Raw genomic sequence first — 27872 nt, 5'->3', positions numbered from 1 at the left:
CTTTCTTCTTATCTGGACCCCAGGGACATCTGTCCCCCACAATGTAGCCTATAAGAGGGCCACCAGGTATACACAGAACATGAACACTCATTGAGTTACCTGGACTGTTGAGGGAGTAACCACGTGGCTCTGTCTTTCCTAGTTTGGAGGTAGCTTAGTAGCAGCAACAGATGCTACCCGGGCCTTGTGTGTGCCAAGCGTGGTGGTGGATGGATCCCCTGGCGGCCCTCCTGAATTGACCACAGTGAAACAGGCAAGTCTGGATGTGACCATTGGAAAGCATTGTGCCCAAGCTGGCCCAATCAAATCTTCCCTCTCCATCGCTCCCCTACTCCACCCTCCCTCCCACTGAGACAACCATGGTAATCCCTTCACCCTCTTAAGACTGATCCCCTGGGCCTGCAGCTTCAGAGCCCTTCAGATGGGGTGTCCTAACTAGAAATGATCCTCACACCTCTAAGCAGTTAGTCTGAAACCAGGGTTCAGCAAGGCTGCTCTTCACCCAGCTGGCCTCATGCCTCTTCCTACTCCCAGAAACCCTCAGTGCTGCTTGGTTTCAGATACATCACCTTGCTCCGTCTTTCTACAGTGTGCTTCCTGAAATGCTGTGTCTAAACTGCCTTCTTTCTGAGACCTTGGTCACATGGGACCAGAGCCCTAAGCTAACTTGACCTCATCTTAGCCTAACTATACACCCAAGAACTCTGTTTCCAAATAATGTCCCACACAGCATCCAGTGGAGATACATCCAGGGGAGAGAGATCCTGCTCAATCCAGCTGAGGCTCCAACAAACTTGTCCTGGCTATCTAAGAAGCCTCTGACGCCCCAACTTCTGCCCAGTGTTGGGTCCTGGGATACTGGTCCCTGCACCCTGTTTTTGGCATCACTTTCTCCTCCTTTGGAGGCCTCCGCAGGCCTGGAGTACACATCACCACCTGAGCATGTGGAGTTAGGACTTCATACTAGAGAGACACTGGACACAAGCTATCACCGCATCCGTGCCTCCTGGGATGGAGGTCTGACCCCGGGAATCCTCTAGGCCCCATGCCCCACTAGAGGCCCATCTGAGGCACGCAACGACCTCCTCTCTGCAGGACATGGAGCTGCTTTCTGAACCTGTGTGGTCCCTGTGCTGCAATGTGCCCGTTGAGCATCTTGGCCTCCTCAGGCGCGAGGAGGCTGTCAGCTTCCTCATGGAAGAAGAGGAACCTCTTATGTCCTTTGGTCCCAGTGTCTTGGGCACAAGGGGCCCTGCTCAGATGAACCCCGTAGCACACCACTTCTGTGCCTAAGCAGAGACTCGCCTGCACATTTTCAGGAAGCCAGGGTTGTGACAGCCACTGCACAGTGCTCTGTGACCCGGTTTGGGTGGCGGAGAAAATATGATCTGAGGACAGTGGTTCAACAAGGAAATCAAGGCACACGTCTTGTTGCCACATTAGAGAGCGTGAAGAAGAGCACGTGTTAATTACATGGGGGACTAAACAGGACAAACCTTCTGAGCGGTAGACATAACATTTAAGAATAAAATCGACATGGCGGGTAAAGGTCGCAGAAGATCAAGTAAGGCGCTAATAGTTGTGCTTTTTCCATTTTCTTATCGATCAATATTACATTTTTTCCGAGCTAAAACGCAGCGGCAGAGTTATTGCTGACCTTTTCCTCACCCTTCCATTGTGTATAAAATCACAGCAAAATAACAAACGACTTTATAAGCAACAGAATTTTTCTGAAACAAACCCCCAGGTGAGCTAAAATCTTCCTCAAAATTTATTTCTTTGGAAACTAAGAGGAAGGAGCCACTCACAATTAGCAGTGGAGAAGCCCTCACTTTTGAAATGTGTGTCCCCCCATTTCAAGCAGCTTTGTGATGGCACCAAGAGCACTGTTGGGGGGCTACACATCTTAAAAGCTGACTGGGTGAGGTTGGGAGTGCCTGCTTGCACACACAAGCTCCAGTCCTGCGTTAGACCTGGGTGTCTAATCATAAGGCAGCTTCTTTATTCCAAGGGACCAGATCTCCCTTCCTGAGAAATTCCTTAGGTAATTACCCAGAAACTGTCTTCTGAGCCAAGGAAGGAAGGACAAAGTAAGTCCCCAGAGTTACCCTCAGGCCGGATCAAATGCACAAACACACTGACGAGAGGCATGTGGCTCGCGTCTGGCATGTACACGTTCCGCTCACTCACTGGAAGTGAGCACTGGAAGCAGAGCAGACGCTTCCAGAAGGAGCCTGTTATAGTGGGTGTGAGCAGGTGACAATGGCTTCAGATGCTGGAGGCAGAGCTCTGTCAGCCCTAAGGCCACCAGGAATCCCTCTGTCTCATTAGGGCACCTGTGTCCACAGATCTACATGGGCTCTGCACCCAGGCTCTGCCCCCAGTCCCCTGAGGCCTCTGGCAGAGTAGAAATGAATCAGAATTGATTTGAACAAGGACTCCTGATTCACAGTAAAGCAGAAATAATTGTGTGTGTGTGTAAGAGAGAGAGAGAGAGAGAGAGAGAGAGAGAGAGAGAGAGAGAGAGAGAGAGACAACTGTAAGAATCTAGAGTTCTGCAGCATCACAGCAAGCCTGCTCCTCCAGGCTCCTGGAAATTGTGAGATCAGTGCACGAGCGTGGCTTTTCCTGTGGTTACCGCACATTACGCATTGGTGTCTACTACTGCTCCCTCGTAAGTATCAATTGCGCTTAACTCCCATATGTTAAAGTCCTAGTCTGATTACCACAAAGTCCGTCTCCCATTGAGGTAAGGCCTGTCCTATAATCCCATTAAAGAAGCCTGCTCCTTCCGTTATAGGTGGAATGAATGGGGTTCACAGTAATAGTTTATTTTAATTTTAAAAATGTATACGCAGGCACAGCTTCAAAGGAGACACAGCTGTTAACGGAAGCTTCCCTTCCTTTGCATTTCCAGCCTTTGAGTTGGGCTGAAAGGGAAGGTTTCCTACCTTATGCGGTTGTGCGTGTGCACTGGCTGTCCAGACTGGGTGCTGCCGTCTGTTGTGTGTTGACACATCCAGCAACATGTAAGTGTGTAAGTGATGGGGTCACAGGTCTTCAAGTTCACCATGTGAGTGAGCAAACCTTCCTGCCCATGCCTGAGAGGTGGAGGGAACAAAAGTAGGCACTGAGAGGTTAGGCTACAGCCATAGTTAGTCCAAGCCAGAACCCCAGAGTCTGGTAGAAGGGGGGCTGGAGCTGGGAGACAAAAGCAGACTGGTGTCCTTAAATTACAAAGTCCAGAGACAAAATAGCAGCCTCCTTCTGCCTGTAGATCTGTGAGAAGAGAGAGAGAGACAGAGAGAGAGAGAGAGAGAGAGAGAGAGAGAGAGAGAGAGAGAGAGAGAGAGAGAGAGAGAGAACTCCCTACACCTGGGCCTGCTGGGTCTAGGCTGGGATTTGGATGAATCATTAAAGGAGCACCTGTTCCTTATGTCCTAGGGTCTGAGCCCACAGGTCTCTATGGATACCTGGGGGTAGGAATATCCTGCAAGCCCAGTGCCAAAATCTGGACCTAAGTATTCTGGGTACCACTGACTTTGTTCTATAGGTGGGTGAGACAGATCAATACAGCCCAGCCAGGGCCCAGCCAGGGAGATTAGACATGAAACAAGGCAGGAAAAGCCCGGCAGCAGACAGGTAGAAATGAGTGACATGGTGGGCTTTAGATTGACCAGACCAGGGCAGGGCACCCGAGCGTATTAAAATTGATGTTCCTGGAGAGACTGTCATCAGGGCCGCTGCTTCCTGTCTTGGCCTTCAGGCACGAGCTGCCATGGCTTCCAAGAAGGGCTAATTTTCACCCAGAGTCCATTTTGGCAATGGTGAGTGAGCACAAAGGCTAGCTCTGTACTTTCCGAGGCAGGGTACAGGAGAATTAGGAGGCCAAGCATCGTGCCCTTTGCCCAGGACAGCACACATATCCTCTAGGCTTAGGGTAAGCTGGTGATGTTATCACTTGTCCTGTTATAACCTGCCACCCGCCGAAGGGAGCCATCTCCTGGAGTCACGCAAAACCTTCTCCGGGGTCCTCAGTGGCAGTAGTGAGAACCAGCAGAGCAGCCAGGTCATGGGAAGTCCTCAGCATAGAGTCCACCCTTTCTTGCCTGATGGAATCAGGGAGAGCTGTTAGGAAGTCCCTTTGCCCTGGAGACTCTTTAAAAAAGAAAGAAAAAAAAAACACTCTAAAGTACCCCAGAGCAAGGACAGAGAGCTCACGAATGAGCTAGCTCTCAGGGAAAAGTCGGAGGTCATCAGGACAGAGGGTCTACCTAGAGGACAACATGGTGGAGGAAGGAGACGCCCTAACAGAGGACTCGTGAGAGAGCCTCAAGAGGTAGAGGGAGTGGGGAGAAGCCTGGCTCGGGGACCTGAGTGGCCACAGTGTGAGGACAGCCTAGGAACAGTGCTGACAAAATGTCCCTGAAAGCCTGACCAGCTTGTGGGCTTAAGGGGCCCAACCATGGCAGCTTTTGCAGAGGGAGAGTAAGAGGAGGCCCAAAGATCTCCAACCAGCAGAGCTGGCTCGGCCCAGAACGCCATCCCTGGAGGCCTTTAGATTGTCATCCGTCACCCATTGCCCCTGTGAAGGAATGCGTGGGGCTGACAGATATGGGGCTGCAGAGGAGGGGTGGCTTAGAGTCCTCTGCTAAGAGAAGTGGGCCAGGCACTGCCCCCAGCAGCTGTGTTAACACCACTATCAAAGGGAGCGGGCAAATCAGTACTGTGTGCTCAAAGCCTGCCTGCGGCTCAAGGAAACTAGCCTGGCTCAGGCGCCGGCAGTCTGTCCTGGAGTGTCCCCTCACTGGCTATTACCTTCCCGACAAACTCTCTCTGCCATTTATCCTCCTCGGAGGTAGAAAAGGATTTCACCCGCAGGTGGGAGGAAACAGCCTTGCAGATAAAAGGAGGAAACTTCAAACTGTGCGTTTCTTGTGTTGATAAAAGGTAGTAGAGACCAAAATTACTGGAGCAGGGCCCCAGGGAACAATGGTCTCTCCGGCACAGCATTCCATTTTCATTTTAAAAAAAATTTAATTTAATTCAATTAATAAGTATTTTGATCACCACACCCCCAAAATCTCTATATTTCAGTGTATATTTTTTTTTAAAAAAAAGAGCTAAAATTAACTGTTCTACTTATAAATTAAATGAGCCTTGTAAATAATTACTCTTACCAAAAAAATACATCTTAAAATAAAGGGGGGCCTCCAGGTCTCTTTTAAGACACTTGCTAGGGACACTTTCCTGTGTTGCCGGCAGCGAAGACAGCAGCTTCAGGTAATTTTGTGACCAAAGGACAGCAGAGGCCCTTAAAACACAAAGAAACCATCCAAGCATCCAGAGCACTGAGCCTCATAACAGCAGCAACAGGGCCTTTATTCGGAGCCTGGTAACATCACAGAGGCTCCCACGGTTAGGCACAGCTGCAGACAGGTTCTCCCCAGGCCCCCAGGCCCCCAGCCTCCCTACAGGACTCGAGAACGTGCCTGTGTCTTGCCCAGAAGTTGGAACTGGTAGAAAGTTATGAAAACTATACAAATAAAAACAGAGGTTTCTGTATTGCTGCATTTTGATGATGCGACATTTTACCCTCATTTACAGAAATGGCGAGGCTGCACGGTGCAGCCTTCGTTCTGATTTTCCAGCCCCTACCCTGTGGCAGCGGCATCCTCTTCAGCCTGCCAGCTGAGCTGCAACCTTTCCCTGCGCACTGACTGATCGGTAGCCCCCATAAACAGCTCCAGATGATGCAGCAGTGGGCCAGTATGCTTTGTCTGGAGAGGCAGAGGGGCCAGGGATGTGGCCAGCTTTATCTCCTTCTGCTCATCACCGGAAAAGTCAGGATCGTAGGAGACTGTCTGCCAATCCCTCCACCTGTTTCTGACCAGGTAAACTGACTTTCTGCGGGGCTTATGCTGCTCTTCTGATTCTTTGGGGGTACCCACCCCGCCCAGGGCAAGGCTGTGTTCCTTTTAATAACAAAGACAAGGGCTACAAATGCTCACTTGAAGGGAGTTTTCCTCTTATGATGACATCATCATACTCTGCTCACTCTCATTTTAATGATACTGTGAAATTTCATTTTTAATTACCTGAGCAGAAAGGTTTTGACTCCATCCAAATGCTCTCGGCCACAGAAGCATCAGCGCTCCCGACCAATTACCCACATTTCCATCTTACTTATTGCAAATGTGACCTTTCGTTAGAATTTGATTGTGAGCCTCCTGCTGTGAGCGGTGGCCACGTCTTGGAGGCCTGTTCTCTCTGCCTCCTGACTGCTGTTACTGCTAATCCCCTTTGATGGCTGGAGGACAGGCGAGTGGAACTCACAGGCTGGTGGCACAGGGAGCCTGGGCTGCCTGGTCTTCCAGACAATCCCACATCCATAGCAGAGACAGAACCAAGGAGTGGGTCTCCAGCCTGTGTATGGAGCAAGTATTCTCCTGTATGAGGCTCCAGAACTTCCTCAGCCTCTGAGGACACACTGAGATGGGGTGGCGAGCCCATCACTGCCACCCACATTTGACACTGGACTTTGGGGAGGTCTGGAGACTGGGAAACTTGGGAAAAGCAGGATTGTGGTTGCCAGGCAGGGTCCTTTTGTTACAAGGAACACTTCAGCACTTTAAAACCTGAGTCTGAGGGGTACAAGCCACAAACAGACCCCATGTGGTATAGGAACAGGCCTTTCCAGAGGAGGAGAATGGTACCAGGAGCTGAAGCCCAAAGGGAGGTCAAGTCTTCTTCTGACGCCAATCAAAGGAGGCTTGAAGAATAGAGAGCCAGCCTTCTATGGCAAGGCTGGCTAGGGCTGGGACAGGCAGGGTCTCAGAACACTGTGTGAGGCCTGAGGTAGCTGTTGAGAAACAGCTGAACCCCACATGCTCTCTTCCAGCTCATAGATCAGAACCAAGTTCTTACTATGCTGGAAGCCGGAAAATGAGGGGAACCTGGAATTGTGGCAGGAAGTGCTGCCACCTCTGGCCTGGGAGACACCAGGTGCTCCTGCTAATGCCCATGGACAAGAAGAGGGCCTCACAAGCTTATCTCCCAGAAAGTGACCACAGCAATATGTCCCTGACTGGTTCTGTGGCCCATGAGGCTCGAGGGCAGAGGTGGAGAAGTTGCCTGATATAGGGTGATGTCCATCAGTGAATGATGCCAGGGTCTCTGGTCAGGGCGAAGATACAGGTAATAGAGCAAGCTGTAGGCTGACAGGCGACAGCCACAATTACATTCTAGACCCACACAGTCAGGGAATCCAAGACCCGGTCACAAAGGCAAAAGGTCCACCTTGGGGTCTGTGAGTCTCATTAGGCTTCCTGGGCCCAAGAAACGTCCACAGTTCTCAGAGTTTGCCAGACGGTGGAGGCAGACAGGAGGACGAGAAGCAGAGGGCAGCTATGCTGTGAGTGATGAGAATGGTGGTCAGTGGTGGTGGTGGATAGATGGGAGGAGATGCCAGAGCCAGGAGCAGGGACACTTGTGAAAACAGAAGGTACAGTTGGGGTACCAGGGGTCAGGAGATTCGTGGAAACAGAAGGTACAGTTGGGGTACCAGGGGTTGGAAAACTTGTGGAAAGAGAAGGTACAGTTGGGGTACCAGGGGTTGGAAAACTCATGGAAGCAGAAGATACAGTTGGGGTACCAGGGGTTGGGAAAGGAAGAGAGATCCAAATCTCTTGGTGACAGAGAATGTTCTGGTGTTGACAGTGGTAATAGCTGCACACTGTGTCCAGAGTGTCATGAGAGTTAACATGCAAAGATAGTTACAGGGTGAACTCTGGAGCTGGCCTCTAGCTCAGCCTGGACTCTAGCTCAGCCTGGACTCAGCATGCACAAGGCACTCGGTTCAATACTCAGAACACTAGAATAAATGTCTAAATGGTGAACTTCATGTATATATTTAACCATAGTTTCAAAAGGTGATATAATTTGTGCAGCTTGGTCTGTCTGAGGGCCACTGGCAGTAGGACCAGTATCTTTCCCTGGTGCATGAGCTAGCTTTTGGGAGCCCATTCCCTATGGTGAGATGCAATGCTCAGCCTAAATGCAGGGGGATGGGGGGCTTGGTTCTGCCTCAACTTACTGTGCCAGGCTTTGTTGACTTCCCATGGGAGGCTTTACCCTATGGGATGAGTACTTGTGGGGGGGGGCAGGAGAGAGAACTGTGGTTAGAATGTAAAATGAAATAAAAAATAAAAATAAAAAAGTGATATAACAACCCAAACTATTGAATATGTAATTTAAATGTTGTCTTACCAGCCATGGAGAATAGCAGCTGGACAGAAGTCCTTCCTGCCTCTGAAGGGCCACATTCCCACCTAACACAGTTCTTCCACGGCCTGCCTTTGCTTCTGCTTCCAGATCTTCTGTAGGAACACAGCCCTGAACAACCCAAAGCCATTCCTGACACTCCTCAGAGACTTCTCACTTGTAATGGAAGCTCTGAGCTACCTGGACCCCCAAAGGCAGGAGTTCAGTCTTGAACTCCCCACCCTGGCTGAATCTGCATTCCACAGGACAGACTCAGATTTGCAAGTCCTCTGGTGGGCAGATCTAGTCATGGGTCCCGCCTGTCTACTGCCTGACCTGTTTGTCTGCCTCTGGCCAAACCTCAGGTGGGACCACTGACCTTGCAGCACCCTGCACGCAGTGCCCCATAGGCTGCCCTGGCTGGCAGATGCAAATGCAGCCAGTGCAGTGGAACCAAAAGGTGGGGCTCGCCACAGAAGTTGAGCAGGGTACCTGTCTGGAAAGACCCAGGATGAACTCAATTTGCCTTTGACCACTAGGGTTTGAATGGCAACTCAGTCAGTGAGACCCATGTCTCAAAGATGCTGTTCTATTCTGCTCCTAAGAGGCTTGTTTCTTTTTTCCTGGTCTTAAGCTCCACCAGGCTGAATTGGAAGACTCTGAGTCTAATAAAACAGCCTTTAAAGCATCCACACTGAGAAGCCATCATTCTGTATCAATCCGAGGGCAACCGGGTTGTTCTGAAATCACAACCTCTTCGTGTGTCATGGTGGACAACCACTGACCACAGACTTGGGAAAGAGCCCCAAGGAAGAGCCAAGCTTCGCCTCCCCACAGAGGAGTCAATCCTAGAAAAGCCAGGGCAGCCTCCCAGGGCCGTTCTTGAGACTCTACTCTCACAGGTCCCTCTAGGTCCCAATGTCCCCCTCTAACACCATACAAAAGTAAGGATCCCAACATGAAACTGGGTATTGGAACACATGAACAGCTTTACTTGGTGTAGCAGTGTTGCTGGGTTGATGTGGGCGCCCAATGAAGTGAGCGCAGCTTCAACACTCCATCAGCCATGACTCAGACATCCTGAGAGCAAGCCTGGAAAACAGAGCCCACATTCAACAACAGCTGTTATTAACATTCATAGGCAGAGAATGCACTGGGAGGCCACATGCGGTGGGTAAGGGAGGGGAGATGCCCAGTGTGGTCAGCTGCCTTTGAAGGATACTCCTGAAGTGTGCCCTCATCCTGTCGACTGGCCATATGTTCTGAATTCTGAATGTGCCAAAGTCTTGTGAGCAAGGCAATGAGAAGGCTTCGGCATGGGCTGGGAGTCCCCGTCCTCTCCTCAAGCTGATCTGGCGGAATGCGTCTGTTTCGCTTTGCTTCCTTCTAGCTTCGACACAGTAATCCCAAGAGCAGAGCCTCGGCGTGGAGATTAAGTTGTTAAGAAGCACGGGGACACCTCATTCATATTTCACAAGACTTAGTGCATTTAGAGCACGATTGACTGGAATTTAATTGGGTTAGACATTATCAGTTTAAACTTTAAATAACCGCACAAAAATGAAATTTAAAATCCCCCGTGTCTAGTGGATTAACACTGTAATACTAGATTGGCCCCTGAGGAGAGGGGAGGTGAGTGTGACCATAGGGCGACTGCTAGAACTCTCAGCCTCCACTCTCATGAGCTGTTTTCCACCTGAGCGGCCAGCAGGGCTTGCCAGCAAGCAGTCACAGGGGTCTGCAGCTCACCTGAGCACCTTCTTGGTGCACTAACAGGCTACCTTCATGGCAGTCTATATGATTAGGTGCTTGGAGCTTGGAGGCTGGGAAGATACAGGTGCCGGGGGTCTCAGCATCTGCCTCCTCTGCAGGGGAAGCTGCTGCCCAGACACCAAACTGGACAGCTCTCAGCTGTAGGGGGACAGGGCACTGCTCAGAGGTGAAAACTCAAACACTGGTGCATTCTGCATGTCATGTGAAGGGTCTTCATTTTCCTTAGGTTTGTCATGTTACAGGAGGGGCTCCCTGAGAGCCCACACCTGCTCTGCGGGGCAGAGCCTTGCTCCCCTTGACCTTCAGACATCCTCCCAAATATCTGCCACTGTTCCCAAGAACAATGTCATTTGTACAATCTGGGCCTCTGCACTGTGTCAGGTGTGGTCATCTCCAGGGCCTTGGACCCAACACCCCAGGCCCTAGGGTCCCTGTTTCTAAGGCCAGAAGGATAGCTGTGCACTACTGCCCTCTGGTGGGCAGGCAGGGGCCATCCTTGACCTACTCAGGGAAATGGGGCCAACTACTCTGTGCAGAGACCAATGGGGAAAAATCACAGTGTGTTCCTGGGAGCCTGGCAATAGAGCCACCCACAGACACTCTGCGGAAAACATTAGTACACATTCCAGTCTTTTCACTGTATCCCATGACTGATGATTATTTTCCAGAACATTCTGCCTGGTGGTAGAAGGGGATAGGCCTCAGGACCAAAGCTGGAGAGCTCAGGGATATCCAAAGCATCCTGCTCAGCATGCACCTCACATTTTGGAGAATATTCCCGTGATCGCAGAAGCTGCCCCTTGTCCAGGGCTGGAGCCTCCTATCTAGGAGCTGGAAGCTGCTGTGCTGACAACAGAGCTGGTCACTCGCCCACCAGGACCTGTCCTTATCCTCTGCAGAGCCCTGGGAAACCCCAATGTTTAAGTGTCCTGGAGTTTATCTCTCTTATAGTCCTGAAATTATTTTTCATTTCTAATACTGCCACCACCACCATACCCCACAAGGCAGTAAATGCTCGACCCTGAGACAGTGAGTTGGGGGTGAAGGTAACCATCCACGGCTGCAGATCAGCTAGGGGATTGCCAAGAGTATTCACCCAGATGCCTTCTGAGCTGGGGTGAACATGATCCTCCAGAGAAAGCACCTGCGATTCAGACTTAGAACTAACAGGTCAAGAAGATGGAGGGGTAGTTACACAAGGTCAAATTTGAGCAGCCCAGCCCGACCCTCAGAAAATCCCAGGGCCACTGGGAGCCTCACAGAGCTTCCGACTTCTCCAGCTCCAGTGAGTCCTGGCCTCCTCTCTCCTTTCCTTCTTCCTTTCCTAATGCCTCAGTTTCATCTCTGAGTAACTTCCAGGATGTTCACGCCCATCCTGGCAGGCTTGGAAGCACACATAGTCGGGAGCCCTGAGCAGTGCATGAGCTGGGGTAGGGACTGTCATGCCATCAGGCAAGGTCAGGTGGGGCTCTTGGCCAAATACTGCCTGTCTTGCAAGATCCCAGATGTCACTACTCACAGAGGGATTCACCCTGTTTATCCATTCCAGCCCCAGGATAGACAGGAGGCTGGGTGACCGCTGGAGTATCAGAGCCCTGTTCTCAGGGCGAGGCTGACATCTGGACATGGTGGAGCCTCACAACTGTGCCTGTGGCTCCCGGGCATGGGTTATGTAGGTGTGTGCAGACACCCCAGGAGTTATGAACAGCCATGCAGATGCAGCCCAACATGGCCTTGCTGACCCTGCCCCTTCCCAAACCTGCTGTGGGCGAACGAGTAGTCTGAGTGTGCCTTGGCCTGTGCCCCCTTTCTAGGAAGAACCAATTCACCAAAAGTGTCGTGCTTGCTACCAGCCTGCTGTTGTGCCAGATGAGAAGCTTTGCTTGGCAACCAACCAAGAATGGCTTCTAACATGAAGGCCACTTCCATATTCTTCTTCCACCTCAGAAGTCCTGCCACCTGAGTACAGGCTGGGTCCTGACAGGAGGCGAAGAGAGAATGTTTGCCACAGTCAGCAGCCCGCTCCGGAAAACTCAAGCTTTGCTTTGCCTCGCCTTGCCCGACATGTAGTAATGATACTTAGGGTAAATTAATACCCCTTAGATTGGCTAGGGTTTAAAAACTGCCAAAAAATGCTGGCATGAATACAGGGAAAGATAAACACTTATTCACTGCTGGTACAAACTGGTGCAGCCACTATGGAAATCGGTATGGATGTTCCTCAAAAAGCTAGAAATAGATCTCCCATATGATCCATGTGTATCACTCTTGGGCATATTCCCGAAGGACTCTATCCTACTACACAGATACCTCCTCACCCATGTTCACTGCTGCTCTACTCACAAAAGCCAGGAAATGGAAACAGCCTATGTGTCCTTCAATTGATGAATGGATAATGAGAAAGTGATGCATTTGCATAATGGGATTTTACTCAGCTGTAAAGAAAAATGAAATTATAAAATTCACAGGTAAATGGATGGTGCTAAAAACAATCATCCCGGGTGAGGTAATGCAGACATATGTGGATGCTAGCTTCAAATCTACACATACGTGTTTAAAGTGGAGTACCCATAGGAGCCAAGAAAACAGTAAGGGACCCTGTGGGGAATGAGGCAAGATTTCAAGGGATGGGGGACAGAACACAGGTGGTGTGAGGTGGGGAAAGGGAATAATGGAGCCGGAATCCTTAGGTCGGGTAGGGGATTGGAGGCCAGGTGTGGTGGTTTGAATAGGATTGGGCACCATAGGCTCACACATTCGAATGGCTAGTCATCAGAGAGTGGCACTACTTGAGAGAGATTAGGAAGTGTGGCTTGTTGGAGTGGATGTGGTCTTACTGGAGGAAGTGTGTCACTGGGGATGGGCTTTGCAGTTTCAAAAGTCCAAGCCATTGCCAGAGTGTCTCTCTTCCTGCTGCCCGGGGATCTGGAAGTAGAATGCTCAGCCACTTCTCCTCTGGCGCATCTGCCTGCGTGCTGCCCTGCTCCCCGCCACGACAATAGACTAAAACTGTAAGCAAGTCCTAATTAAATGCTCTCTTTTATAGCAGTTGCTGCCAGGCAGTGGTGGTGCACGCCTTTGATCCCAGCACTCAGGAGGCAGAGGCAGAGGCAGGCAGATCTCTGTGACCCTGAAGTCAGCCAGGTCTACAGAGCAAGTTCCAGGACAGCCAGGACTGTTACACAGCAATAAAACACTGACTAAGACACCAGAGTAGAGAATAGAATGTAAGGAAGAAAAATTAATACTAAAAGAAATTACTAAATTAATACTGTAGAAGCTTCCTAAACACACACACACACACACACACAACTGAGAGTTCGAATGGAATTACCTGATAATGCGAGAGGGAGATACCTCTTCCAGACACTGTAGATAACAAATAAAAAACCCTACTGTCAGGAATGGGTCACCTCTTTTCAAGTTCTTGTCCACGGGGTCCTATAATATAACAATTCTCAAATATTACAGGTTATTACCACTGCTCTTGATTATTCTACAGAACTTGATGGTAAGAAAGACCCTGCTGCTGAAGACACCACATATTTGAGTCAACAGCATACAGAAATCAAGCTGGTACTCACCGGGAAGCTTCATTCCCTACTTGATAGCTTCCATGGTGCTAAAAGGTGCTAGGCACACTGCCAGGGGAGAAAAGTAATCAAGAGTCGTATCCACCTGTGAATCCCGTAAATCCTGTGACTGGGCAGGTGATGCCCCTGGTACATTAGCGGCACAGTGTTATAGGAACAATCAACTACTTTCTGGTTGGATTTAAGGTTCACTACACGGTAAGAAACTCGTGCCTGGCTCCATTAACTGGGCCAAGAACTTGAGCTTGAGTAGTCATAGACCATAGGAGAAAACCTACTATTCCTCTTCTGATAAACTGGCATAGTATTAAATGACTCCCAAGTTCTTGTCTTTATACCCATAGATTACTACATCTCTCAACCCTCATTAGAGAAGCTACTTTTTGCAGTAGACAGCAATCAACACTGAGACCCACAACTGTCAGTGTGCAGAGCGTAAAAGAGAGACTTCAGGAGGCTCAGTCCTACATGGGGCAGATACATCACACTTCTCACCTCAGAGATCCTCAAGGGAGAGGGCTCAGGAAGATTCTAAGAGCCAGAGGTTGGGGGTAACTTTAGTGAAATAGTTCCAGATGTGGTGGGATGACTGCACACATGACCTCATCATGGTGGTGACTACACACCCAAGACCTGCACCAGATCAGCGTGGATGGGGGTTGTCACAGAGCCCCACCCCCCCACCCCAGTCAAGGAGCGGTTAGGAATTGATGGAGGAGAGACAGTTTTCTTCAGGGATGCGGCCTCTGAGGAGCTTTCCACATTCCAGCAGGTGGTCCCACACCCACACACATACAGGCAGCTCTAAATGGACTCAGTGGATTTAAAAAGAGTACATAAAGTCGGGAGGGAAAATTAGAAGGAAATGAGAGAAAAATCTGAGGGTAATCAAAACACGTGGGATGCATGTATGAAAGCAATAAAAAAAAACATGACTCAGTGGGATACAGTTTCACTTTATTTAAAGAATCTTCTATGGTTTTAAAATTCAGTATTGCTAGCCACATCTTTGTAGTTCCTCCAGTATTGGGGGTATTTTGTAGCTGGTGGTGATGGCTGAACACAAGCAGATACGTGCATTCAAGTGCAATTACTGCCAATCTCAAGAGGACAGCAGACGACTCAAATACTCCAGGGCCAAGCCTCAGTAAGTCACTGCAGGTGGCTGCAGCAGGGCACGGCGGGATGCAGAAGTCTACGTGAGGTTCACCAGAAGCTGCGGCCACTCCTCTCATCACCACGGACCACAGTATGGACACAGTGACTGACACCAGGATGCGGATGGAATATGGGGATTTTTCTCCTCTAAAACTTTTAGTAATAAGAAAGATATTTTTCTGTGTAAATCTTTTTCATGGGAACAGTATTTTCATTTGACATGTATACTATCAAAATTTCAAAAAGTATACAAGAGAGTCAACACCCCCAAAACCTCACTCCCAGAATTCTCTAGCCATGATCCTAATAAAAAATATTTGTAAGTAAAAGCATACATGCAAAGCTTTTTTCTGAACACTCATTTTGTGCATATAGTCTAACCAACAACGAACTGTACTGTTTATATGCTTTTGTATCATTGGATTAGCAAAGGAATCTAATCAGGACAGTTTTATACGATGGGCCCATTGTCAATAGTCCTCCACAAATAGCATTTTATGTAAGTCTTCATACTTAGCCATCGTAACTCGAGATAAATTCCAAATTAAAACCTTCTGCCTATTCAGGTATATAACTCAGAGTGCGGTCTGATGCCAGCTCGCTACAGAGACGGGATCTGTGTCTTCTCACCTGCTGGCCTGTTTCTCTCTGTGCCTTCACTACTTCCCCCATGTCAACCGATGTCATGCAAGACCAGAAACTGGTTTTGCCATGTGAGCTTCCAACATTTCCTCCAGCTTGCATGTGACTTTTCTGTCTTGAAAAGAAGTAAAGTTCTGATGTGTCACCTCAGGCTTAAGCCACCGGTCCCACACGCATGAGGACATTTTCCTCTGTCTAGTGACCCTGAAGTCTGATCTGTCAGATATGAGAACAGCTGCTGGCCACCGCTTTCAGATTCCAGGGACTTAGAGTCAAACTGCCTGAGTCAGAAGTCCCTGTTCTGAGGGAAGACATTCATTCTTTGCACACATGCTCACTCTAACACCCTGCCTGTGTGTTGGCTAGGAGCTGGCATGTACTCTCAGCAAGCCCTCTCACTGACCAAACTTTGGGATTATGTGGGTTGCCGTAGAGTGCTCATACAATCAGTTCACAGACCTCAGTCTGTGTGCATGACCATGATTGTCTCAAAGAAGCATGTACCATAGGCGTGGGCAGGGAATATTCAAAAACCTACTAGTGGGGATGCCGGGCCTTGACCACTAGTGGCCTTGGCACCCAAAGGTCCAGGACAGCCGGCACTGCAAAGCTTTTCCTGGACTACATGATCAGGGTTCAGGCAGAGCAAAAGAACCTCGACCAATGGAAACACTTCTCTGGGGGCCCCACATCCTTGTGAACCCCTTTCCAGCCAGCTGCTGTTATTGGTGCCATACTGCTGCATCAGAACCCTGGGTTAAGTATGCAGCGCACCTTTCACTGGGCCTGTAACCATGAATGCCTTCCAACAGGGTCTGAGGCCCCTCTGCTGGGGGAAGGATGAAAGGGAGGGTCCTGACCTGAGGTGAGGGTACATGGTGTGGGCGTACAAGGCGGAAGTGATTCTCTCCTCTCTGCTCCTTCACTTGGCCATTTCTCTGGTCAGCCCACATGAGAAGAGTTGAGGAAGTGCCTGGTACCCATGTGCAGCAGCCAGCACTAGAGGGGCAGCCACTCCAGAAGCGAAGCTGCTCCTGCCCTGGTTTGCTACATGAGCTCACACTGTGAAAGAAACAAACACCCACTGTCCATGATGGTAGCATCTTTTATTCATAAGAAGGGACACTGTTCACAGAGCAGTGACCTCACACCGAAACGCCCAACGTGGAGACAGGTGTTGCACTGGTGTCAGAGGACCAGGGCAGCCACACTAATGATGGTGCTGCTTGAACTGCAGGCCACAGTAGCCACACGTCCCCGTTTTTGTTTCTTTGTCCTGAAAAGATTCAAAAGGAATTATCTCATACTTTTATATTTTACCTCAAATCCCAATTAGACAGCACACTGAAAGCCAGGCTGAATTTGAAGTAAAATGTCAACCAGAAATGCCCATGAAAGCATGAGGCAGAGACTGAACTTCGGGCTGTTGCTGTTATCTGGGCTCGCCCCATGCATGGTGAGGACACCCGGAGAGCCAGGGCAGGTGGATGGGAGGGAAGGTGAGCATCAAGAAACAGCAGGCTGCTTAGCTCCATACCAAATTTATGTACACCTTGGGGTGGCCCAGGGCACCACCACCGCCATCACAGGCTATGATCCGATGGTCCACCTCATTCACAGGCTGCTCTGCTATCAAGTCAATGGCAAAGTTCTCATTCACCTGAGATGAGGAGAGGGGAGAAACACAAACAAGATCTTCATAGTTATGTGTATCTATCCAAATCCACGAAGTCAATAGAACGTCACTCACAATGAGCACTACGGTCCTTTAAACTAAGCACAGGTAGGAGGTACATACCATGCACTCTTGCAATGGAGATAATCCTAAACTTCAGACTTAGAACAAGGTCAATTTCCCCTCTGTCCCCCCTTGGATTCAGGAACTGCTGAGGCTTGGGGTCGTTCTGTGTCACCTGCTCTGTCTTATCCTTTCTCCCCACAGGCATCCACACTTCTCCCAAACCCAATAGATGGTCACATGGCCTGGGCCGTGTCATGTGCATTTCCTAAGAATGTGACTTCAAGTAACAATACTGTATCATTTGTCCCCCACATGGAACATGGTGTAACAGCACCACAGGTTTGTCCAGAAGACAGAAGCCCCATTCCATACCAATGTTTACCCAGGCCCAGGGTTGTATGAGGCTATGGTGGCTCTCTGCTGGGGACTATGTCCCTGGGAGTCTCCTCACCCTTTTCCTCTATGTAACTAGAGTTTTCTTGAGTTTGAGTCTCAGTCACTCACTGCTGGGGTCATGTGCCCTTCTGCAGCTCCATGTCTGTCAATACCAGATGTCCCCCCCAACATGGTTTGTCTGTGTTCACAAGGCGAACATCCGAAGTTTTCCACCATGCTCACTATTCATAAACAAATCAACAGTACTGGACCACTGGAGACCAGAAGGCCCCAGAGAATCCACCCACGAAAGAGCAGGGCCTGGTGTTCTGTGAACACATCGCTCCTTTATGGACAGTGGTTTGACTGGGTCCTACTCTTCTGAGGTCAGTTTATGAGCAGGGGTCAGAGGCACTGTCACTAATGATGCTTATGATGTCCTTCATCAACTCATTACCCTGTACGTGTGCTGTATTCTCTCTCGACCAGTTGATTACTGAGTAGTGACTGGCATGACTAGTGTCTTTTACCAGGCTCCCTCACAGCTAGGACTTTTACTCACTAGTGGACACCGACCAGGCTGACTACCAGGGCAGAACCAAGTGGCCACTTCCTGATCATGTTGTGCACTTCCAGCAAGAGCTTACTTCTGCCCACTTGAAAAATGCCCTGTAACTAGTGTATCTCCAGTGCACCTGCATGTCCACAGCATGTATTTCCCGGAGACGGTTCCTGTGTACTGGGCACAAACACACTGGAACCATGCCTATCCTCCATGAAGCCAGCCACCATTCAGAAGCATCACTTACCTGCTCAGTCCTGGGGTGTCCTAGAGCTGTCCCCTCACGACTGATACAGGACCTAACACAGCTAAGCATATCAGTTAAAGGATTTACTGTCATTTCTAGGTGTGATTCTGCTGTCATGAGCATGGTCTGAAGATCAGTGGTTCTAAGATTTACATGTTCTGGCAAATTTAGAACAATTAACATCATATTCAATACTTGTTTCCAGACTACCTGGATAGTGGGACCATATGCTGACAGAACAGAGCAAGGCCATTCTGTGTGCCTCGACATTACCTCAGCTCACCACTAAGGACAGGGGAAGCCCAGCAAATGAGGAGAGGGAACCATTACACTACTCCTGCCCACTTCACTGCTTCCTTATGGTTCAAAATGACTCAAACATCCAAGCATAGAACCCATGGGGCAAAGCCCAGAGACTGGCAGGGCTATGGCTATATCAGACTGCCTCACAGCTCACTTTCAGATAGAGAAGGGGTGGCAGTACTCCAAAACTGCACCCTAGAACCCCAACATGTAGGGTGGCAATACTCCAAAACTGTACCCTAGAGCCCCAGCATCTACGGTGGTAATACTCCAAAACTGTACCCTAGAACTCCAACATCTAAGGTGGCAGTACTCCAAAGCTGCACCCCAGAACCCCAACATGTAGGGTGGCAATACTCCAAAAGTGCACCCTAGAACCCCAACATGTAGGGTGGCAATACTCCAAAAGTGCACCCTAGAACCCCAACATGTAGGGTGGCAATACTCCAAAAGTGCACCCTAGAACCCCAACATCTAGGGTGGTAATATTCCAAACTGCAGCCTAGAACCCCAACATCTAGGGTTTTACCTGGAGCCCCAATATCTATACATGCACACAGAAAACTACACATTATCTGAGGGCTGCAATCTGTTCTGACTGTGTACACACGACCTCTTAGCACACCAGGCCCACGAGCAAAATTCTGTCCTCCCTTCTCCAGCCGTTTTTTGAAGCCATGGAGGGTGATCAGCCACTTCTGAAGCGATTTTGGCTATGAGCATGGAAGGTCTATGCCACAACTCAGCTTCCTGGATGTGCCACCCAGCATCTCCCATCTTGAACCTCAGCAGAACAGCCTTAAGGTCCATCAAGAAAGCCATTCACTTCCAGAACCGGAGGCTGTTCAGTCCCTGCACTCCCTGGGGTATAGACAGGGAATGGGGGGGGGGGTGTAAATCTTGGTGTGAGGTCTCCAAATCTGACTCAGAAAGGAGTGCAGGGGAGACACCACTACTATAGAAACAGGATGCTGGCCCCTCTCCTCAGATGCCTGAGACCCACACTCAGAAACAGGCATGTCTGGAAAAGGCTGGATATCCTGAGGGCACATTATGAATTATAGATTACCCCTTGGTAAGTCTCTACTTTGAGGTTCAGCTCTGTAACACTATGGAAGACACTGGAAATGGTGGCACGCTGCAGCAAAAAGACATCAGACATCTTCTCCAGCAGTGATTCCAAGCTTCCCACATACAGTCGTCCATGAACACAGGAAGAAAGTCCCCCATGAGCACACTCCACTGTGATCAGTCCCTCTGACAGTTAGGCAGCTCCTCGACACCAGCACCCAGAACAGCCAGGGAAAGCTGTCTGTTCTATGCACCCCGTGCACCCCGTGTGGGAAAAGCAGCGACCATACGAATGGAGCCCTGTGGTGTGAATCCTGAGTCTGCGAGGTGACAGTATGTCACAAAGCCCGCACTAACAAACGCTCAGGAATTCATCAAGGCGGCTGCAAAGCCTGGCCGTCTCCTTGTGGGAAGGACAGCTGACACCTCCACGCTGGTGACTGACAAGTGCCTGCCCTCCTGTCATTTAATCACCACTCCAGGGCACCCTGACCTCCCAGGATTAACATCTGCTTCCTGGAACTTGGTTCAAGGCAAGAATATAAAGAGCCCGGTCGTAAGCACTCCAACCACATGCCAAATCTGCACTGTGTTCAATCAGGCTCTGCCCGCTTCAGGCCCCGGGAGAACTGTCAAGGGCTTGTCACAGTGCCTCGACCATCCAACACTGTGAAGTGTGTCCTTTACACAGGGTGAGTTAAAACTCAAGAGTCACCATTTCTTTTCTTCTCGATGGCCAGCTGGCTTAGCCGAGGTTCATTTGCCTATGATCTGGTTTCCTACAGAAAATACATTCCTTTATTTCAAACCAAGACCGAATTATCAAAGATAAAGCAGGATACTATGAAATACATCAAGATTGATGCACCATTGAAGCAGTGACCCAGGTGACTATCCCAGGCTGTGAGATGTGAGCTCCATGGAGAGAAGGTATCAGTGTAAAATAAACTCAAAGCTTGTTCAATTATGATTCAGACAATGTATGTTCACATGTGTGCGGCCTGTAAACCACAGGCATACCTGGAGTAGTGCCTACGGTAGCCTCCATCTTGTATATACAACATCCACCTTGGTCCCGGGCTGCTGAAACTTCCTGTTGCTTTGGAGAAAAGCTGCAACCATTGGACCCAGGTGGGGGTTATGAATTTATAACCAATACCGTCCTCTGAGATCCTGACTTATAACCAGAATTTATGATAGGTTAAGCCTTCTAAACTCAGAGGAGAGTATGTCCCTTATGAGGTCTGCTTCTCGACCTTGACAACAGAAAATCAGCACATACCTGTGCACAGCAGACCCCATCTCCAGGTGTCCTATACTCCACCCAACTGCCTAGTTTCAAACTGCAAGTGACACCACTTTCCAAGGGTGAGGGCAGAGGCAGTTAAGTGAAGCAAGGGCTCCGTGGCACTTTCCGTGCTGTCCTTGTCTGTGACCACTGGGTGGCCACCAGCCCCAGAGGTGAAGAGCTGAGCTCCAGAGGAAGAAGCACACCAGCCTGGCAGCCCAGAATATGACACCAGTAACACCAAAAGTCCTCAACTGTCGACAAGGCTGCTGTTACCACATCCCAGCACAGGATTATCTGTCCTCAGTGCGTGCCTGACAATCACATAACCAAGTGCTCTGCCTCCTCTTCATTCAGGGACCCCAAGGTATATCTGCCCCAGATCACTAGACCTGACTTCTGGCCTTCCTTACAGGGCAAGGACAGGTGGCAGAGATGCAGCATTTAGGGATCCCAATGTACACCTGCCCCAGATCACTAGACCTGACTTCTGGCCTTTCTTACAGGGCAAGGACAGGTGGCAGAGATGCAGCATTTAGGGATCCCAATGTACACCTGCCCCAGATCACTAGACCTGACTTCTGGCCTTTCTTACAGGGCAAGGACAGGTGGCAGAGATGCAGCATTTAGGGATCCCAATGTACACCTGCCCCAGATCACTAGACCTGACTTCTGGCCTTTCTTACAGGGCAAGGACAGGTGGCAGAGATGACCACACATCACAGACCTAGACCCTGGTCCTTTGTAGGCATCAAACCCCTCCAGTCATGCCAGCCAGGATTCTCCTTAGCACTTCCTACCCTTCTTATAGATCTGGTCTAACTGCCCAGCATCCTGTTACCCACAGTCCTCAGACAAAAATCCAGATACAGCCAACCCTAGCAGCAGTCATACTGGTATGAACTAAATGACCTTTCCCTGTGTGGGGGACTGAACCTACCCAAGTTATTCTGGGAGAACATAGCATGGTCTATTTGACGAAAACTATAAAAGTATTACCTCAATAAGTCATCAGAACAGTAAATTTTAATGGTGTGTCTTTTTTTAATGTAGGAGGTACTGTGCTGGCTAGTTTTACGTCAACTTGACATATGTTTGGGTCATCTGGGAAGAACGACTCAATCGAGAAAACGCCCCCATAGGACTGGCCTGCAGGCAGGTCTGTGGAGGCATTTTCTTGATGACTGATATGGAAGGGCCCAGCTCACCGTAGGCAGTGCCACCTCTAGACTGACTGGTGGTCCTGGGTGCCCAAAGAAAACAGGCTGAGCACACCAAGCCAGTAGGCAGCATTCCTCCATGGTCTCTATCAGCTCCTGCCCTGACTACCCTCAGGAACGTGAGCTGAGAGTTACAGAGTGAAAAGAACCCTTTCCTCCCCAAGCTGCTTTGGGTCATGGTGTTTTGTCACAGCAATAGAACCACCAGGACAGGTACCAGACTGAAAATAAGATGAGGCTTCGGACACCTGAACTACCGTCACAGGATGCTGTGCATTCTGAGGGGAGCGGGGAGTTTACACAATTTACATTTAGGGCCCTGGGTCTCTATGACGCTTAGGATCTGGCGCACACTAAATACCAGCTCCACGAGAAGCCTGGGACCAGTCAATACCTCAGATTTGAGAATATTTTCTTAGACATGAGCCACTTCAAAGATGGGTCCAAGTACAAACGTGAAAACCACTTGTTTCTTATATAGTGTTTGAAGGTATTTATGTGTGTACCGTCACTGCGTCTGTGTTTTCATTACAGCCCACCCCCAGACAGGTGCAGAATTCGCTTCACTTACCTCTTTCTGACGATCTACAAACCGAATCCTCCTGTAGTCTTTTTCATCATAAACCTGTAAAAGGAAAAAAAAATCTATTACTTTACAACTAAATTCTGAGTGACGTCACTTAATATTGATCCCAAACACTACAGGACAATGTTCCCTGTGGCCCACAGCCATTGATGAGAAGACCCACCAAAAGGCAGCGTGCTTGTACTGAAGGAATCCCCACGGGAATGACGGACAGGAGTGCAGACTGGAGACAAGCCCCTGCCTTCAGACAGCCCATTCCAAAAGGCGACATTTCAGGAGACAGTGCTCCTTTCTGCCGCCTCCTCCTTTGATTGTTTGTTCGCCATTATATTGAGCGTTAGGGTTGCTTTATCTCCTATTGCTAAAACGTGGACCTCAATACAAAGATACGACCCAAAGAACGAGTGAACACCGACTCCCGGCCGGAGGTCACAGCTACAGTCAGAGCGGGGCTGCGGGCTGCACCCCAAGGTGAGCCCAGCAAGGGCTGCGAGCGCGCCTGGCAGAAGCACACCTTGCTAGGCGCCCCGCCACCGTCAGTCTCGGGCTCCAGGCGCGGCGGCGGCGGCCGTTACCTGGCCGGTGTGCGTGATCTTCTCCCCGCTCGACGACACTCGCACCCCGAAACCCCGCGCAGCCCTGGGAAGAGCCAGCAGCCGGCGGAAGGTCAACGCCGCCGCCATCTTCCCGGTGACCCCTGACCCCGCGCGGCGTACGGAGCGCCGACGCAGGCGCACAGGCTGGCGGAGGGACTTCGCTGGAGGAACTTATTTCGCCCTCGTGAAGTGGAGCTCCTGGGCCGGCCGGTTGGCAAGCCGGTTCTGCTCCTGCGCCACAGCGACAAGGGAGATGGAAACTGCAGGTGCGATGTGTGCGCTCGCTCTTATGGCGATGGAGAAAATGCAACATTTCAATATTATTTATTGAGTAAAGAAAGAGATTATTCAGCAGAAGACACAGGACATGCACTCAGCTTTCCTGGTCGTGTGTGTTGGGGCTGGAAAGGGAGCTTTCTGAACATTTTTTGCAGCACGGAGCTAATAAATAAAGTTTCCGGTTAGACTGCAGGCGATTTTACCCAGCTTGGAAAACCAGCCTTGAAAAGCTCCAAGTAGACCAGATGCAAATCGCCCTCTGTAACTTTGGAGCGCGCTCCCCTGTCTCACTTGAATCTGAGCCAGAACGTCATACACTGTCAGACCTTAGAGGGAGCAACTTTGCTCAGATGTGGACAGGATGGAGGGAGACCCCAGACGCAGAGCAGGGGTGGGTCACTAATTCCAAGAAAGTGTCAGAAATTAGTATGAGCTTAGGATTCCTCGGCCAGGGATGGAGACTGATGACCTGGCTCTTTCTGTGCTTAGTGAGTCTAAAACAAGTGAAGATGACCAGAGAGGGCAGAAAGACACAGGACACACACACACACACACACACACACACACACACACGCCTTACAAAGCTGAAAGTTGCCCCAACAAATGTGGATCTGAATTACCCTGGCTAGCCTTAAGCTATGTAACCCAGGCTAGCCTTGTGCTCACCACCTTCCTGCCTTGACTTCAGACTGCTGGTGTTTCAGGCTTACACCACCGCGCCCCGTTCTGCAGATTCGTTTTTCTCCCTCTTTTTAAAGGATCTATTTTTTTTTTGTGCGTGTCTACGTGTGTGCATCTATGTCTGGCCATATGTGTGGGTGCCTGGTACCAGAAAGAAGGCTCCGGATCTCCTGGAAGTGGAGTTACAGATGGTTTGAGCCGCTGTGTGGGTTCTGGGAACAGAATGATGGTCTTCTCCCAGAGCAAACAAACGATCTTAAACCGCTAGGCCATGGGTTCTCAACCTGTAGGTGCACCCCTTTGCGGTCAAGCAATTTTTACAACGAGGTTGTATATCATATATCCTGCCTATCAGATATTTGCATTACAACTCATAACTGTAGCAAAATTATAGTTATGATGTAGCAAGGAAAATAGAATAATCGTGGTTGGGGGGGTCGTCACAACATAAGGAACTGTATTAAAGAATTGCAAGCTGGGCGGTGGTGGCGCACGCCTTTAATCCCAGCACTTGGGAGGCAGAGGCAGGCAGATCTCTGGGAGTTCGAGGCCAGCCTGGTCTATGAGAGCTAGTTCCGGTACAGGCACCAAAGCTACAGAGAAACCCTGTCTCGAAAAAAAAAGAATTGCAGCCTTAGGAAGGCTGAGAAGCAGTGCACTAAGCCATCTCCCCAGCCCCGATTTGTCTCTTTTTAAAATGTCTTATTCTGCATGTTCATACACACATGGGTTTACACACACGCGTGTGCCACAGAACCCATGTGAAAGAAGTCGGTCTCTTCTTCCACATGGGTTCTGGGGATTGACCTTAGGCTTTCGAGTTCTATAACAAGCAGTTTTGACTCCCAAGCCATCTCTGTGACCCACATTATTTTTAAATCACAGAACTCTGGGGTCAAGGCATTCCCATGACCAGGTACCGAGATGCGCTGAGCGAACTTTGTGTGATCTGTGGGACTGGGAGCCAGAGGGGTGGCCTTGATGGTAACCCACATAAAAAAAAAAAGGTGGATGGGTTTATGAACTACCTGAAATCCGGGATAGAAGAGAGTTACCTGGAAGCCAGTGGCGGTGTGGGAGTTTATGGTCAAACTCTTGAAGCTTTTTCATAGTTTGGGGGCATGGAGGACTTTACTTACTAGCTAGAGAAGTGTCTGTTCCTGCTCTCCTGGCCTTTTCCCATGTGTGCCTGAATGTCACTTAGTGGAAACGTGTAACCTGTACATTTTGTCAAATATATATAATGTGTGCGTGTGAAAATTATATATTTATAGATATACACTTATGTATATGTATAATAAATATGTAAATATATTTATGATATAAATGTATAATATATAAGAAATCTATTTATATATTATACATTTATATATATATACATATTTTTTTCGCAGCTGGCAGTTTCCTTTTCAGTCTAAGTCTGCATTTTGCACTTAGTTTTTGTCTTCTCGTGGGCACCAGTGTTCCCAATCCACAGTGGTTCCAGCAACTCCAGGGGAGTGCTAGCCTACAGGACCCTGAATCAGGACCAGAGAAGGCTAAGGACAGAGAGGGCTGTAACTCCGGAAGCCTGCGTCTGGGTCTTCCGTTCCAAGGGGCTGTGATCCCACGTGACTCCACGCCATCCTCTTGACCGTGGCGTCCCGCCCTACTGCGCAGACGCGGAAGCTTTGGGTAAACGGGCGCCCGAGACCGTGTAAGCAGGCGATCGTGGCGGGTGGCACCCGTTCCCAGGTGTGGGTCTGCGTTCCGTGGGCGGCAGGCAGAGGCGAGTGGCAGAGCTGATAGCCGGAGTGCGAGCAGGGGGTCCTGGTGGCTTCCCGGGAGCGCGCCAGAGGGGCACATGGGAACGCGGAGCCATGCGTGCAAGCCTGGCAAGTGTGCTCTGTCTGACCTCTGACTCCAAGTAACCCCGCAAGGGAGGGTATAGGGATGGATAGGCAGACGTTCAGCCGCCGGTGACCGCGCTTCTGTCCCCACAGGTCTCGCCTCAGCATGGCTGCCCTGCTTGTGAGAAGCGCGGTGGCTTCGCTCATGGATCCGCTCCTGCACCTGAGTCGCCTCGCGGTGAAGCCGCGGGCCTTCTCCTCGTTCCTGCTGGGGACCCTTCCAAGCGCCAGACCCTGCGCAGAGGTGCGCTCGCTTCTCTGGGCCCGCCCCCTGCCGCACCTGCAGCCCTCGCTGGGCTTCAAGACCAAGGGTGTCCTCAAGAAGCGATGCCGGGACTGCTACATGGTGAAGAGGCGTGGGCGCTGGTTCGTCCTCTGCAAGACCAACCCCAGGCATAAGCAGAGGCAAATGTGAGGGCATATGTTCATAGGAAGTTCGTTTCGCCGTATCAAAGAAAAATAAATGTAAGCGTTCTGTAATCGAAGATCTGTGGGCCTTAGAGTTTTGTTGAACTCACCCGTTTAACCCCAGTCATTGCCCAATTCCTTCAAACCTAGCCAGACCAGAACTGCAGATGGGAAAGGATTGCTGCTCTTCCTGGAACTGTGTGGAGCTGGAGGACAAAAGAAATAGGAATACTAAGCTGACTTTAACTCTTGAGACAAGATCTGGCTCCATAGCCCTGGCTGACCTGAAACTTGCCGACAACCTCCTGCCTCTGCCTCCCTGGTGTTCCGTCATCAAAAGCGGCAGAATGCAAGCGCTTCTAAGAAACCAACTGAACCGGGAGGCTCCTGTGGGGAGCACAGCAATCCCAGCTTAAAAATAAATGGTGTTGTTGGGTAACACCTATCCCAACCTTTACTCAAGGAAAACCTTGTTTACATAGAGATGTCTTTCAGAAACCAATTAAAAATGTTTGTCGTGACTGCCCTGAAACTCTGGAGTGGTAGTGTTCTTTATACCAGCAAATTCATGCTTTCAAGAAGAGGTTCGCCCATTTTAGCTCAACGAAAATGATAAAGCTTCTGGCTTCTGAAGGGAGCATTAGGACACCAGTGGGGTTTTTTTTTTTTCCCAAAACTTGCATTCATTAGTTTTAAAAAGTGGGGCTGGGCTTGTCTTCCTTTTGGAGTAGATCTTTGGCCCTGTGCCCTTTTGTGGTTTAAAATCTCTTTAGTCCAGTGAATTTCAGGTTCACCTTGTGTAGACTACTAACATCCCAGACCACAGCATGTTTTGTGGCCCTGTGAGTCTGACGCTCAGTGCTGTGGACCCTCTGTTACCTATAGGGAGTGATACCTGGTTGCTACTGGTAGTAATATTTGTTTGTCTTAATAAAGCTTGCCTGAAGGTCAATGCAGAGCTAAGTCACTAGAGGCCAGGCAGTGGTGGCACACACCTTTAATCCCAGGACTCGGGGACAGGCAGAGGGTTCTTTGTTAGTTCAAGGCCACCCTGGACTATGTGAGCCTGAATCTGTCTAAAAGAACCAGAGCTCTTACAAAGGTGGTCCCAGCACTTAGGATCACACACCTTAATCCAGCACTAACTAGGAAGGTGGAGATAAGAGTGATATGGCTGGACTGAGAGAGGGATGTAAAG

At 49.7% G+C, this 27872-nt stretch overlaps 2 protein-coding genes across 6 annotated transcripts; one reads left to right on the top strand and one right to left on the bottom strand.

The window, feature by feature from the left end:
• Window positions 1–16515: 16515 nt before the first annotated feature.
• Window positions 16516–23555, bottom strand: Ndufs6 (NADH:ubiquinone oxidoreductase subunit S6). The gene is made up of 4 exons (XM_050145730.1): window positions 23397–23555; window positions 22807–22860; window positions 16966–17088; window positions 16516–16704 (listed from the first exon to the last, which is right to left on the bottom strand). The coding sequence occupies exons 1-4, from the start codon at window positions 23502–23504 to the stop codon at window positions 16639–16641; spliced, it is 351 nt and encodes a 116-aa protein (XP_050001687.1). The 5' UTR covers window positions 23505–23555; the 3' UTR covers window positions 16516–16638.
• A 9-nt stretch (window positions 23556–23564) lies between these two features.
• Window positions 23565–27236, top strand: Mrpl36 (mitochondrial ribosomal protein L36). Of its 5 annotated transcripts, none has more exons than XM_050145735.1 (3): window positions 23565–23683; window positions 25772–26111; window positions 26360–27236. In XM_050145735.1, exon 3 carries the CDS (start codon window positions 26373–26375, stop codon window positions 26679–26681), a length of 309 nt encoding a protein of 102 aa, XP_050001692.1. In that variant the 5' UTR covers window positions 23565–23683; window positions 25772–26111; window positions 26360–26372; the 3' UTR covers window positions 26682–27236. The 5 variants fall into 5 exon arrangements, with proteins under 5 accessions (XP_050001692.1, XP_050001691.1, XP_050001689.1 ...); XM_050145734.1 differs by having other exon boundaries at window positions 25772–26145; XM_050145732.1 differs by having other exon boundaries at window positions 25772–26073; window positions 26360–27233.
• The last annotated feature ends 636 nt before the right edge of the window (window positions 27237–27872 follow it).

The sequence above is a fragment of the Alexandromys fortis genome, unplaced genomic scaffold (genome assembly GCF_014885135.2).
Source record: "Alexandromys fortis isolate MF-2015 unplaced genomic scaffold, M_Fortis_MF-2015_v1.1 scaffold_50, whole genome shotgun sequence".
NCBI classification, from domain to species: domain Eukaryota; kingdom Metazoa; phylum Chordata; class Mammalia; order Rodentia; family Cricetidae; genus Alexandromys; species Alexandromys fortis.
Note: the sequence above shows the minus strand (reverse complement) of the source record. Positions and strands in the feature narration are given on the sequence as shown.